The sequence below is a fragment of the Symphodus melops genome (assembly GCF_947650265.1).
Source record: "Symphodus melops genome assembly, chromosome: 22".
NCBI lineage: Eukaryota > Metazoa > Chordata > Actinopteri > Labriformes > Labridae > Symphodus > Symphodus melops.
In genome coordinates, this window is record NC_136712.1 from 636,380 (window position 1) to 651,755 (window position 15,376).

At 48.9% G+C, this 15,376-nt stretch overlaps 1 protein-coding gene across 3 annotated transcripts; it reads right to left on the reverse strand.

Annotated features, from left to right (window-relative positions):
• Positions 1–9,974: 9,974 nt before the first annotated feature.
• Positions 9,975–13,667, reverse strand: LOC306818283 (shaker-related potassium channel tsha2). 3 transcript variants are annotated; one of them, XM_079335779.1, is made up of 2 exons: positions 13,362–13,667; positions 9,975–12,328 (listed from the first exon to the last, which is right to left on the reverse strand). In XM_079335779.1, the coding sequence occupies exon 2, from the start codon at positions 12,014–12,016 to the stop codon at positions 10,574–10,576; it is 1,443 nt and encodes a 480-aa protein (XP_079191905.1). In that variant the 5' UTR covers positions 12,017–12,328; positions 13,362–13,667; the 3' UTR covers positions 9,975–10,573. The 3 variants fall into 3 exon arrangements, with proteins under 3 accessions (XP_079191905.1, XP_079191904.1, XP_079191903.1); XM_079335778.1 differs by having other exon boundaries at positions 12,786–13,667; XM_079335777.1 differs by having other exon boundaries at positions 12,704–13,667.
• Between the last annotated feature and the right edge of the window lie 1,709 nt (positions 13,668–15,376).

Sequence of the window (15,376 nt, forward strand, 5' to 3'; positions counted from 1 at the left end):
ATTTGAAAACTCAAAGGTTTTTTGTTCTACTTTTTGAACTTGTATATTTTGTAGTATTTCAGATTTCCGTTACGTGAGCCTCACACATCGAGTCATGTTTCCATGGATAGAAACTTTCTTTTGCATTTTTTTCTCAGATTTGAAAAAATACTATGTACATAATATTCATCATAAATATCCTCTTATAATCTGTTGTGTTTCAGTTTTCATTCAAATCATTTTTCACTTTCTTTTATTTATTGTCATTAATTCTATGATGTGAAACATCCAGACTTCAATGAAACAGCTGATTGGATGAAGGGGGCGAATCGGGGGTCACAGTCATCGATTTAACTCTCCTGAGCAGCCAAAGAAAAACAGAAAAAAACTGATCAACGTGATGACACAAAAATGTAAAATGAAACTATGAGAGCTTCGAAAAACACAGAAGTGTCCTTTTTTTACTTTTCATTTTTGTTTCCTCTCAAAACGCCGACCAGGAAGACGACTCACTGTACATTCAATACATTTCACCAAACGTTATTTCTATGTGCAACCCGTCCATTGCATCCCTACAGAGCAGATATAAATACACAGCTTCTTCTTCTACAGGTGTTGAGATGCATTTGAAGGTGGTGATTAAGGCACTATCCACGCTGACCACACTCTGCTCTTCATGCATTATTGCTTATTGTTGCTTCACTGCCGGACTGCATGTTCCTAAGTGACCTCTGCTGGTTTAAACTATGAAGCATTTCACGTCACATTGAACCGCTATGAGTGTTGTTGTGGTTAGCTTGTATAATAGAACATATATGATGGACGATATATGAGCATCACGATGTTTAAAGTTCACATTTCTGCTGTTCTGATGTTGCATCTGAAATGGTCAAACAAGACGCCTGTCCTGCCTCCTTAAAGGCTTCCAGCTGGCCAATCAGAAGAAAGTGGGCATGTGGGGAGGAGGGGCCTTAATGATGTGAAGCTGCTCCAAAGGTTTCACTGACTGTCGACATGAAGACGAGACGGGAGCTTTAACTTCAGCCGGACGTTAAAGATGACGCGTTCTCTTGTGATCAGTTTGCAGGATGGATGAACATCTGATGTTTTGAAATGAATACACACATAAACACACGAGCGGCGCACAGTTTAGATCCATCCTCTGCATCCTGTCTATAAGATGTCAAATAAACAACAAGATGGCACATCTGCATGTGTAATCATCCAACACATGAAGATCCAAACGGATCAGGATTAAAGATTTATTTTATCAAAAATAGATCACAATTGAAGATTGTCAAAATAATCATGGCAACAGTAAATTTGCAATAAAAAAATAAAATGAAGTCAGAACGCTTCCACGCTGAAGCTCCTTAAGAGACGGCACTCACTCTATTGCTTTTCCTTCTTTGTGCATGAAATGAGACGAGCTGAACTCTGAAGCATGAACGTGTCCTTCATCAAGTGACGGCGTGGAAATCTGACCAAAGTCACAGCGGGAGAGACAGAGGACACTCACAAGGGATTTACTGTATTATTACTGTTTGCTGCACTGTTAGCAGAAAACGTTAATCATCACAACTTAATGCCTCGTCACCGCTCATCAGTAACTCTGTCAGACAGACAGAAATCTCTCCCGGCTGTTTTTATGTCCGAGCCAAGCAGAAACACACAGAGCGAAGTGCGGAGCTGATGTTCGAGGTCTGATGGAAGTTTTACAGACAACAGACAGAACGGATGTTTAACAGTTTCCACCATCTTCAGGCCTGGAATAAACGAGGAGTCTCGTTTTGGGTTGGATTCTCTAAGAGTGAAGGAAACATGCAGACTGAACCCGACAGTGTCTTGTTTAGCTAGCAGCTAGCATGTTTCAAGCGTTTATGCTAAGCTAGCTCATTTCAGAGTCCTGTTCTTTAACTTTCTCCCTCAGGACGAACACGAGTTTCTCCTCCAATGACACGGACGGAAACCTCGGCGCTCTGTTATTGCCTTTAAACGAGAGACAAACGTTTTCAAACAGCCGGACTTGGTAACAAGTCAGTTTTTCTATTTGGCAAATAAAATGACGACGTTGTGCAGAAACGCTCACGTCAGGCTGTTTGTAGTCTGGACGGTTTCAAACACGGACAAAAGGGTCGGACAGAAACAGAAGACCCGTCTCCAAAGTACTTTCTGAAGGTCTCGGTGTCAGGCTGGGCGGACTCTGCAGACCACCACTGATGGCTGTTTGACCTCGTCGTCACTTTGACTTAAAGGAAAACGCCTCTTAAAAGAACAACATCTTATATCCTCAGGTTACATCCACAACGTGTGACACAGAGACAACCGAGCTGACCACACTCTGCTGTTCACGCATGATTGTTTCTAAGTGACCTCTAAGTGACCTCTGCTGTCTGCACGCCAGATCTTAGTCTCGATCAGCGAGCACGCTGGTCTCGGGTATGTCTTGGTCCCGGTTCGTGGCGTCTGGACTTCAACACTCGTCCTCAGCTGTCTGATGGAGAACGAAGCAGTTTGTCTAAAGGTTCATTGATTAGAACTTGTTTTAAACCCGGTGGTGTTGAAACCTTATGAGACACACAGGTGGCTGACAGGTTCATTTCACTGCCCCGGCGTCATCCAGGTGTTAAAGCTTCTGTCGTTGATGAGCGGACACTGAGGTAGATGTTTTAACAGATTTACAGCATTTTGATCAAAAACCCCCAAAAAACAGTCGAAAACATTCAAAATCATCCAAAGAAAGTCAGACGTGATGTCGGCGTGCGATGCGTTTCAGCGGTACGGTTTCCACTCAGACATTCAGCGCTGCCCGCTGGAGCTGCTTCGTTTTTACCGAGGCAAAAAAAACAAAAAAACAAACAAACAAACAAACAAACAAACATGACAACAGTTTGAACACATTCGCAAAAATGTGAAAAATCGACAAAATAATCACGAGGCTAAGCGATTCCTCCCCTTATAAAACACAGACAGTATGATACCTTAAAAAATAGAGATTTAGAAACAAACTCCGCCAGCCGAACAGAATCCTCGTGATGAGCTTGATGTGGACGAGCGGCAGCGGCGGCGGCGGCTCTCGTTGTTCCCGTGTTTCAGATGAGCGATGCTGGCTTTGAGCCTTCAACACTAAAGTCTCTTTTCTTCTGTTGGCATGCTCTACTTTCCAAGCATGCAGTTATATGTTTTGGTTTGAATATGATAAGCATCGTACAGACAGGACTTACAAGGTCTCTAAAATCTCCCACAAACACCGACTGGTGAATAAACTGCGTGTTGGACTCGTCAGCCGGCGGACATGTTTGAAGATTCAAGTAACGCGAGTCGTACCTCAGAGTCCGACTGAAGCGTCGGTCAGGACGTCCCGTTAACCGCTGCGGGCGTCTCAGAGCTGCGTGAGAGTCAGAGTTTGTGTTTTACTCCTTCATCAGTGAAGAGGAGGAGGAGGAGGAGGAGGAGGAGGAGGAGGAGGAGGATGAGGAGGAGGAGGAGGAGGAGGAGGAGGAGGAGGAGGGGTGTTTGACGAAGCGTTGGAAGGGAGGCGGAGACGCCGCTCATCTTTTTGTCACCTGAAAGGAAACACAAAGGAAACCAGAATTATTCTTTAGGAATACGGGGATAATGGAGTGTGTACACGAGACGATGAAGGTGACAACCTGCAGGACGAGCACTGACATCAAAATGTTCAGAAATAATGAGCTTGAAGATTTAAGAAGTAAAGAGAGGAGGGATCGTTCATCGTCCGAACACAAACTATCAAAGTGTTTCTTCTCAAAGAGACGAGCTGCACGCTCACATCTATATATCCCTCTTTTCACTGTCCCGCTCTCTCTCTCACTCTCCCGCCCACACACACACACACACACACACACACACACACACACACACACACACACACACACACACACACACACACACACACACACACACACACACACACACACACACACACACACACACACACACACACACACACACACACACACACACACACACACACACACACACACACTCACACACACACACACACACACACTCACACTCCAGGCCATCTCCATCACTACAGTCACATGCTGAGGAAGCAGAGCCAAGGACAGGACAAACCAGCAGCCATCACCTCCTGTTCGCTCCGTCCTGTCTGTGCACGCAGAGAGCGGCGTGCTGTCTGCACGCAGAGAGCGGCGTGCTGTCTGTGCACGCAGAGAGCGGCGTGCTGTCTGTGCACGCACAGAGCGGCGTCCTGTCTGTGCACGCAGAGAGCGGCGTCCTGTCTGTGCACGCACAGAGCGGCGTCCTGTCTGTGCACGCACAGAGCGGCGTGCTGTCTGTGCACGCACAGAGCGGCGTCCTGTCTGTGCACGCACAGAGCGGCGTCCTGTCTGTGCACGCAGAGAGCGGCGTGCTGTCTGTGCACGCAGAGAGCGGCGTGCTGTCTGTGCACGCAGAGAGCGGCGTCCTGTCTGCGCACGCACAGAGCGGCGTCCTGTCTGTGCACGCACAGAGCGGCGTCCTGTCTGTGCACGCACAGAGCGGCGTGCTGTCTGTGCACGCACAGAGCGGCGTCCTGTCTGTGCACGCAGAGAGCGGCGTGCTGTCTGTGCACGCAGAGAGCGGCGTGCTGTCTGTGCACGCAGAGAGCGGCGTGCTGTCTGTGCACGCAGAGAGCGGCGTCCTGTCTGTGCACGCACAGAGCGGCGTCCTGTCTGTGCACGCACAGAGCGGCGTCCTGTCTGTGCACGCACAGAGCGGCGTCCTGTCTGTGCACGCACAGAGCGGCGTCCTGTCTGTGCACGCACAGAGCGGCGTCCTGTCTGTGCACGCAGAGAGCGGCGTCCTGTCTGTGCACGCACAGAGCGGCGTCCTGTCTGTGCACGCACAGAGCGGCGTGCTGAGGGTCAGTTTGACCTGCAGAGGGCGCTGATCTGTCTCTTACACGTCTTAAGGTGGACTGGTCCTTTAACATGTTTAGTTCAGGGATCGTTGTCCTCAGCCTTAAAACACAACATGACCTTTCTGTCTGAAGAGGAATCCCACTGGAGGCAGAACTCAACTTTTTAACAGGCCAAGAAATCCTTCAGAAGATCTCAGTGCACATGAATATTTCAGAGGGATGATTATATAATATATATATTATATATAATATATATTATATATAATGAGAGAAAGTAGCACAAGGCTAGAAGTCCCTGTGTACCTGTGACAAACTGTGCAGCTACCAGCAGGGCCCCTCTGAGAGGAAAACCCCCAGGGGGGCCGCACAAGACTTTATTCTGTCATTGACCCAGTTTGAATCTTTCTGCAGCCACAGACTCCAGACAGCAAGTGATGAGCTGCGTGAGACAGCCGAGCGGACGGACGGCGGTTTGGACCAGAAGCAGTCGGACCAGCTGCGTGCTGCACGTCACTCGTGAAATATTCCAGAGAGAGAGAGAGAGAGAATGTGCTCGGTGCTGTTTGTCGAGCTCGACTTCACCGCTGCAGATTCAGGTGAAATCAGCTGGCTGCTGTGAGCATGGCTGCACATCCTCCCAGTCGGAGGAGCTAAAAATAGACGGTTCTCCAGGAAGAGGAAGGATCAGGTAGTAATAATCGAATCAAAGGGGGTCAAGTTAGTTTAAGGATGTCATCATCAAAAACCCTTCTGTGATCTACAACCACCAACAAACCATCAGATTTAAAGGACCAATCAGAGAGCTGCTCTCTTCCTGTGTGATCAATCAGCCAATCAGAGAGCTGCTCTCTTCCTGTGTGATCATGAAGGAAACCTGCAGCAGCCAGTATGTCCTCCTTCTAACTTTAGATTCTGCTCCTGAATGCTCTGGATCTGATTGGACCAGAGAAGGTAGGCGGGGCTTTGAAGGCCGTTTTGGACGCCCCTGGGTTTGCCAGATATGAGAGCAGTTATCAGGTCAACAGGTGTTGCAGCTAAAAAGCCTCTGCATGTTTCTAGACTCTGGATGGTCCTATAGGAGCAATAAAAGCAATAAAAGCAAACTATCCAGCCAATCAGACTGCGGCAATGCTAACAGCTGTAATGTCTATTTAGTGCGAGCCAGATGTGAGCTGGACCATGAATCTTCCTGGATCACAAAAGCAGTGTGAACACACAGCTTCTTCTCCTGCCTGAGTGTGTGTGTGTGTGTTGATGTTGTCGCCATGGAGACGGCAGCCCAGCAGCTGCTGTCAGTGACAGTTTACTGTTTTGTTGGTCGAGGTCTCGTGACCGTAATTCATCAAGTGTGAGTGACAGAGTCTTTAAATAACGCTGAGCTTTGACCTGAATGAGGCGCTCACACGGAGCTGAGCTGACAGCTCCTGCTTCCAAAGAGAACCTGAGAAATACTTATTGATTTAAGACGACCGTCCTGTCAATCAATCAGAGCGTCTCCGCTCACATTTATGAACGAATCATCACTCAGAGCCGTTTTCAGACGTCCATCTGTCCCATTGTTATCTTTGATTTAAACTGCTGACCACTTTTACATGATGACCTTATATTGATACATTTAGACACATCTGCACATGCTTCTGCAGCCAGCCTCTAGTGGACACTCCAGGAACTGCAGCCAGCCTCTAGTGGACACTCCAGGAACTGCATTTTTCAGTCATTTTTTAGAAGGTGTTTGGATTCAAATTGATTTAAGTTATTTTTTTCCAAGCTTTATTTTTGGGCTTCATTATGCCTTGATTTAGAGATAGGACGGGGGGGGCGGGGGGGGGGGGGGGGGGTTAAAGTTTAGGCCTAAAAATAATATCAGCTAACGTTGCCGTCTCTCTCTCTCTCTGTTCTCCAGCTCTACCTCCTCTCCTGTGTTTTGGTGTGAGCCTGTTTGTCTTTCATGAAGTGGAAAAAGGAGAGGTGGGGTGGACGTAAGGTGGTGGGGCGGGGGGGGGGGGGGGGGGGGGGGGGTGTAACTCACTGCAGGCCACTCAGGGCTTCAGGACAGATTCTCTCAGCGCTGACAGAGACGCTAACAATAGCTGTCAGAGTGTAACTCTGCCCCGTCAACAGCAGCAGTGTCATCCAAGGGGAAACCTGTTTACCTCCGCCTGCACCGCCCGCATATGTTCAAGAGGACACACAGGGCAGGAGGGGGGGGGGGGGGGGGGGGGGGCTTCACAGGAAGAGATTGGGACCAAAAAGCCTCCCAGGGGGGACACGGTCAGTTAGCACGATGCTGTTGGAGCTGTCATGTCTCCTCTCTCTCTCTCGGGCTGACGTGAGCGGCTGTGTTATGTAACTGACAGGACGGATGAGAGGTGGAGGAGAAGCCCGGCCTCACTAATAACATCTGAACTTCCTCCATCAGCTTCGCATGACGTCGGAGCCCTGCACGAAAAACCATCATGGAACACAGCAGCGACCCTCCTCCTTCATCACCCACCTTTTTATTCACCACGAGGAGACAAGATTAGGGCTCTGAAATCTAACGTTGCTAACTGGACTTTTTACTCACACACACACACACACACACACACACACACACACACACACACACACACACACACACACACACACACACACACTAAGCTGACGAGCAGAGACGCCTGATTGGTCGACGGAGGTCACCGCTGCTTCATACGACACTCTCACCACACGAACCTCGCCGCTGACGTCTGCAGCGTTCGATCGGTCAGACTTCTTGTTCGAGTGACGACTTTGGTCAAGGACGCCGTTTTTGACTCGGCGTGCTCGTGACAGCCGTTGAAGAGATGCAACTTTCTACTCTCAGCTTTAGGTGAACCAAATCGACCTTGAAGTGGGAGGAGCCTAATGAGGTGAACCTGTGTCACGCTGTATGAGCGCAGTGATATCTCCGGGTAACTTCAACATCAACCTGAACACAATCTTTGCTCTGAGCACAGCAGCTCCATGACACACAGCCAGAGGTCAAAAGGTCACCGCATGACCCCAGCAGACTTTAGGTCATCTTCTGTTTTGTGCTAATGCAGGATTAAAAACTGCCGCTGAGATGATGGCTGTAAATCTGAGACAGGACGCTCCAGCTGTGGCGTCTCCTCACAGCTGCAGGACTCAGACTTCCTGCAGCTGCTGCTGCCCCCTGCAGGCTCACAGCTGCACTGCAGCACAGACACAAGAATCCTGTCAGCAGCGTTTACAGGTTAGAGTAATGTTCAAGCACGAGGTCCGAGTCTCCTGTAGAGCAGCTTTGTTCCCACTCTGATCTTTTAAAGACACAGTTTGTTTTTCACAGCAGGACAAACAGGAAGCTACAAAGGAAGTTAATATGTTAACTTCTGCATCAGGAGCACGTCGACCTTCAATCAGCTGAAAGGTCGACTTACACTGATCTCAGTCCAGCCTTCCTCTCTGAACCCTGATCCTTCATCCTTCCTCATCAGTCCTGTGACCTGACATGAACATATCAAAAGCATGATGGTTGTTGTGCTGCTCTCAGGCTTCAAGGTCACAGGGTCAAATTCAACGTTCATCCTGAATGTGACTTTGTTCATGTGCTCTTGATTCAGGAGGGACAAACCTTCTGTTCGTCGAGTCATCTTTAACTTTCTGCTGAATCATCCTTTAAAGAGGCTGAAGGAGCAGAACATAACTAGACAGCGTGCAGCTCACAGAAACAACAGAGGTGGCTCTACTGCCCCCTAGTGGACAATACTCGTAACATGCAGCTCCTTTAATCTGCTTCTTTTTCTGATTCATTGAGACAAATGTGATTTGTGGCGTCTTAGAATGAAGAGGAATAAACTGAACTGATCAGTGACCGATCAAACACGTTAACGAGGCACTCCGATCATGACGAAGAGACGACTTCATCATTTTAGTGAACGTGACCGTAAAGGTCTTCAGCAGGTCTTGTTCATGCTCCGAGTGCCTCATGTCCAGATTCTGGGGGCCCTTCCACCGCCGTGGCGTGCGCCCGTGTCCCGACTCTTAATCGTCTCACGCTTCAATGATTCTGATTTTTTTTTATTTTCTTCACTGACAAACTTTTGATTTGACACCAAAAATGCACCTGATGCTCAGCAGGGCACGGACAGTCAGCTGGGCCCTGACTGGTCTGGGGCCCCCTTACTGGTCTGAGGCCCCCTTACTGGTCTGGGGCCCCCTTACTGGTCTGGGGCCTCAAGCAGGATCTTTGTCACTGACTGTGGTCAGATTGAGAAACCCGTCACCCCCCTCTCACTCTGCAGTGTGACTCACCTCTGGGTGAGTCCGGCCGGCGGGTGTTATGAAGCCGTTGGTCGTCGTGTCGATGAGTCAGCAGTTTGAACTCCTTCATTTATAATCCAACAAAGATGGCGGCTGAGCGTGTGGCCTTCACTCTCTCTTTATTCCTTCAGTGTGTTTTTAAACTCCTCGGGGTCCACACGGGTTCAGGTGGCTCTTTGTCCTCCGTCTCCTCTTTCAACTAGCTTTGCTTTTTTTAAATCCCTTCCAGGGAGATTCAGGGGAATGGAAGTTGAACATAAAAAAACAGACTTCAGGACGTTTTTACTCGACAATAAACTCAATATTTGATCAAACCGTTATTCACCGAGGTTCGTCTGGCTCTGTGTGCTCAAATATAAATATACTGTCATCATGAATCTGTTTTAAATCAGCTTCAAACCGGACGCAGTTTAGTAGTTTTTCATCCTAAATTAGAGGAATATGTTTTGGATAATAATATTTAGTAACAGTGGAGTTTGGAGGGTCTGGAGGGATTCTGGTCTCTGAGGGACTAAGGTGCGTGGACAGCAGGTCGTACGCCTGCATGTCGATTCATCACATTTCAAATATTGAAGGGTCTTTGTGTTCAGAGTCGAACAACATGGAGGCTTCCACAACATGGTGGTTTCATGGCCTCCGCAGCTCCAGCCTCTTCTTCCTCTCTCTCTCTCTCCTGTGGCAGAGAACACGGAAGAAAAGTCTGGAAGGTTGCTATAGAAACTGCATCACACGAAGACAGAGATGCAGGGCGTGCTTTCGGCCACACGGGGGCGCTCTTGGGTTTGTAATAAAAAAACAAAGACGCTGCTTCTGATTTGATAAGACGTTCAGTCAAGCAGGCTGCTGTGGAGGATTTAACCTCCTGCAGTCTGACCTGTCGGGCAGCAGGGAGCGCGTGCCCTGCTCTGCCAGGCGGGTTGTTAAGGGTTAAACTCAAATCTGTGGGTTAATTTTAGGATTCATCCAGCCTGCATCACATCATCTGAGCCTGAATGGAAAATACATGAGGGTGAAATAACAGGTGTGCGCGCGCGTGTGTGTGTGTGTGTGTGGGAGCATAACAACAGCCTCCATGTGCCTCCTGCATCAGAGTGTATATTTAGATTGAATTGGTCCTGTGTTGTGTCTCAGAAAAAAGCAAATGTAAACTTTAAAACCTGCATCATTAGAGCAACACATCGATCATTTACTAAGAGAAACATGACTAATCATAAAGTGCTACAGCTGGCTACAGCGTCCCTGCTCATGACGCGCGTAATGGAAGACAGTTTGAAACAAGGTGATTTCTCAGGTAATCCATCCTCTGTGAGTCGGAAATGAATCCCTTTGATGGCAGAAATAAGGCGCGAGACGGGGCACTGACATACCCCCTTAGCGCGCGCCAGTTGTGCGTAATTGTGGTTCAAGTCAGACGTCGGTGAGCTTCCCGGTGTACGCTTTGTGCGGGCTGCAGTTGGTGTACTTGATGGAGTCCGCGTCCTCGCTGTCCGGGTACTCGGACTTGCACAGACTCGGTTTGCTGTCGCTCTTCTTGAACTCCCCGAACGCTGGCTGCTGCTGGCCGCAGGTCACGTGCGTGTACTGGAACTGCTCCTCGTGCTCGGTCTCCCGGTGGTAGAAGTAGTTGAAGTTGGAGACGATGACGGGCACCGGGAGCGCGATGGTGAGCACGCCGGCGATGGCGCACAGAGAGCCCACGATTTTCCCGCCGATTGTAACGGGACACATGTCCCCGTAACCCACTGTTGTCATGGAAACCACGGCCCACCAGAAGGCGTCCGGGATGCTGCTGAAGCCGGAATCCGGGTCGTCCGTCTCGGCGAAGTAGACTGCGCTGGAGAAGAGGATGACTCCGATGAAGAGGAAGAAGATGAGCAGCCCCAGCTCGCGCATGCTGGCCTGCAGGGTCTTCCCCAGGATCTGCAGACCCTTGGAGTGTCTGGAGAGCTTAAAGATCCTGAAGACCCGGACCAGGCGGATGACCCTGAGGATGGCCAGAGACATAGCCTGCTGTCCGTTCCCCTGGTGCTCCGCGAGCTCCAGACCCAGCGTGATGAAGTAGGGCATGATGGCCACGATGTCGATGGTGTTCATAATGTTCTTGAAGAAGGCGGGCTTGCTGGGGCAGGCCAGGAACCGGACCAGCAGTTCGAAGGAGAACCAGATGATGCAGAGAGTCTCCACGATGAAGAACGGGTCCGTGAACGGGTTTGGCTTCTCTGCGCGCGCGGTTCCGTTCAGCGCGAGCTGCTCGTGAAACGTTCTAGGGTCTTCTCTGAACTCAGGTAAAGTCTCCAGGCAGAAGATGACGATGGAGATGAGGATGACCAGGACGGAGACGATGGCGATCCCCCGGGCGGGTCCGGAGCTCTCCGGGTACTCGAACAGGAGCCAGACCTGCCGCTGGAACTCGTTCTCAGGCAGCGGCCGCTCCTCCTCCTTAATGAAGCCCTCATCCTCCTTAAAATTCTCAATCACTTCCTCTCCCAGCTCGTAGAATTTAATCTCCTCCATGAAGATGTCCACGGGCACGTTGACGGGTCTCCGGAGCCTCCCCCCGGACTGGTAGTAGTAGAGGATGGCATCGAAGCTGGGTCTGTTCCGGTCGAAGAAGTACTCATTCCGCAGCGGGTCGAAGAAGCGCATCCTCTTCCTGGGGTCCCCCAGCAGCGTGCAGGGGAACTGGGCCAGGGTCTTCAGCTGCGTCTCGAAGCGCAGCCCGGAGATGTTGATGACCACGCGCTCACAGCACTCCTGGTTCTCCACGCGCTCCGGGTCGTACACATCCTGGGCTGACAGCGCGGCCAGTGCCACAGTCTCATCCAGGTTCTCTCCGGGCACCACTGTCATGTTTCCCCCCCAGACAAGGGCGCCGCGTCCCGCTCCTCAGTCCTCTCTGCTCCCCCTCAGCCTCCCCGCGCGCACTTTTTGGAAACCAGCTGAGCTCTGTCCGCGTGCCGTCCTCCTTTGTTCCTCGGTGTGTCTTCGTCACGTCTGCGGGTGAGCTGCGTCCTCTGGCATTTTCGTGCCCCCCCACCACCTCCACGCTCACCTTTCTGCCGTCCACGCGCTGCCTGCTGTAGTCTGGACTCGACTGTCACATTCACTGCATCTTAAGCAGGCTTTGCCCTCCCCGAGCTGACGTGTGTGCACGCTCTCTCACTGAGGGGGAAACAAAAACACACACACATGCACGCACATATGCTCATTATGAACGTGATCCAGGTATTTTTGGAAAACACATTCATCAAATAAAATCCATTTTGAGAGGAAATGTCAAGATTGTCCTACATCTCGTGCACGTAAAGAGTCGAGCGTGATGAACCTGTTGTCTGTGGCACAGGTTCAAGGTTATCACTGGAGTTGTTGTTTATGGTGACATATGATTCGATGGTGCGTAAACATGAGCATGCATTTGTGAATGAATCCGTCTGGAAACGTGGAAAGCTCGAGAATGTCGTGCAAAAAAAAACAAACAAACGATTTTCATGCAAAGACAAAAAAAACGTGTTTTTCATTCATGCTTTGAATGAATACCTGTAGCTCAGAGCTTTGTCCTCCTCCTTCCACACACACACACACACACACACACCCTGCCCTCCACAGATGACACACTCACGGAGACACACTGATTCCCTGCAATGTCACGCTGCAGCCGCCTCAACACAAAACCCTGCTGACGTTTCCACAGCAGCCTGCACGCCGCCGAGCCGCTCCACAAGTTGTGCACGATCCTTCATGTCTCCGCTCCGCCTGCTGCAGGCGTGAGAGCTGATTCTGCAGGAACACAAAGCATGTCTTCTTCTATTCCTGCTGCGAATATGAAGGATTTAAAAGCAACGTGCCTTTGAATAAAAAAGGTAAACAGTGCCGCGCTGAGCATGCAACAAGTAGAGGGGGAAAGCGGAGCAGTGGATGATGGAAAGAAGGAGTTTCTGGGCTGCAGCTCAAAGCAGTGACGTGTTCTCCTAAAATAGATGGATTCCTCTCAGGGCTGCAGGAAAAGTTTCTTTTCCCATGGAATGGCCCGAGGGAGCAGCAGAGGGAAATGAAGAAAAAAAGAGATGACATGAAAAAGGAAAAAGAAACAGATTTACATCTCAGAAGTAGCACATGTGTGGGAGTCATTCAGAAATAACTCCTGTTGTTTATCAGGGAGGATTATAGGAGCTTCATTCTGAGCACCTGAATTTACCTTCCAAACAAAGACAGGATCAGGAATGCTTCACAATAAATGAAGACTGAAATGTTGCCTTGACACAAACCCGCTCTCTGAAACGCTCCTGAAGCACGTGGAGCTTGTTTGGACTCATCAACCCGTCAAACACACACGTTTACATATTCACATGAAATGATGATGATTCAAAATGATCCATTGAGCCAATCAGCAACCAGCTCAGTTAAAACAGGTGCTCCACCTGAGGCCAGAAACCAGCTGTAGAATGAGAGCACATAGAAACTTCCTGAGCATCCTGCTGATCCCACTGAGTCCGGATCAAACCCGTCATGACCCGTCATGACTGACACTTTTAGTAGAGTCACTTTTCCCAGCACAGACGCAGACATATTGTTTTGGTCAATCAACCAATCAGAGGTTGTAATTGAGATCAGCTGACATGTGAGAAGCCAGTGCAGCCGGGACAGGTGTGCTCTCAGCATAGAAATACAACAGATAGAAGTGATTGGAGTGGAGTCACCCTCTTCACAAAACTTAGTTGACTTCAGTCAAAAGTGAAGATCATTAAAAGTGTTTCATGGAAGAGAAGACTTTAAATAAACACGATTCTTAAACAGTCTGCTTCTTACGTTTCTTCTGTTCACCACTGTGACCTCGAGCTGTCCTGACAATCAGGAAGTAGTTTACAGTTAAAGGTCCACAACATTTAGTTTTGGAGATTTTTGGTCCAATCAGAGGAGCCTCAGGGGAGAGTGAAAGGACCAATGAGCTTCAGTGTTAAATGATGCAACAGTTTAAAATATGTTTAAAAATGTTTCAACTCTGTTTGACTCATCAGACTGACTCACTCTGAAATCCAACTTCAGCTGTCTGCATGACCTCCGCAGTCTGCCACTACCTCATATCCTGTAGCACACACACACACACACAGACACACACACACACACACACACACACACACACACACACACTCTTAAATGTCTCTGTGGTTCTCTGGTGGATTCTTTGGCAGCTCGTCGTCTCTGCTTCGGTCCAGGTTTCTGTTTCCCGTTGGACTGCAGGACGTCTGCGAGGCCTCGGGCACACACACACACACACACACACACACACACACACACACACACACACACACACACTGCATACTGTGTGTGATGAGGTCACCTCGTACAGTCACATGTCACTGTTAGACCTTAAATGTCACATTAAGTCTGCTTTCAGAAGCGCATCAGTGAAAGATCACAGAAAGAGCGAGTCACTAAAACGATGTGAAAACAGAAAAAGCTTTTTGTGTTTATCTGGAGCCAGAAGGTTTTTTTAAAGAAGAGGAGACGTTATCAAACTGTGAACATTGAACACTTTATACTTTTAGTGTAAAAACTCAACTCGTACAGTTGAAGAGAGAAAAGAGCTGTTTTTATACCTGTTTATTTTAACATAGAGCTCTATGGAGACCGACTCTAGTGGACACTGGAGGAATATAACTTCACGTTTCAGTTCAACATATTTTTTCCTGATTGTTTTTTTAATGTTTTGAGACGCTGAGAGAGGATTACTTCATGTTCGTACACAACGCCACACGTGACCCGCTCCTCGGGTTGTTTTTGGACCTCCCCGTTTGTGGGTTATGAATGGTTCACTGTGAACTGACACACACACACACACACACACACACACACACACACACACACACACACACACACACACACACACACACACACACACACACACACACACACACACACACACACACACACACACACTTCCCTCTTTCCTCCTCTTAAATACACACTGAGTGAACATGGAGCATTTTTCCCACCCTCTGAATCTTTCTGCTGTCATTATAATAAATGTTGGACTTTTTTCCTTTTTTTTTTTTTTTTAACTGCGTCCTTCTGGACAACTTAAAGAATCTGACATGAAAAATGGCCGCCATGCTGAGGTCAGCGGGTCACTGTGAGCAGAAACCTCACAACAGAAACCTTCCACACAGAGTCTGAAGATCCGAATTGAATTGAATCTGCAGCTAACGTGCT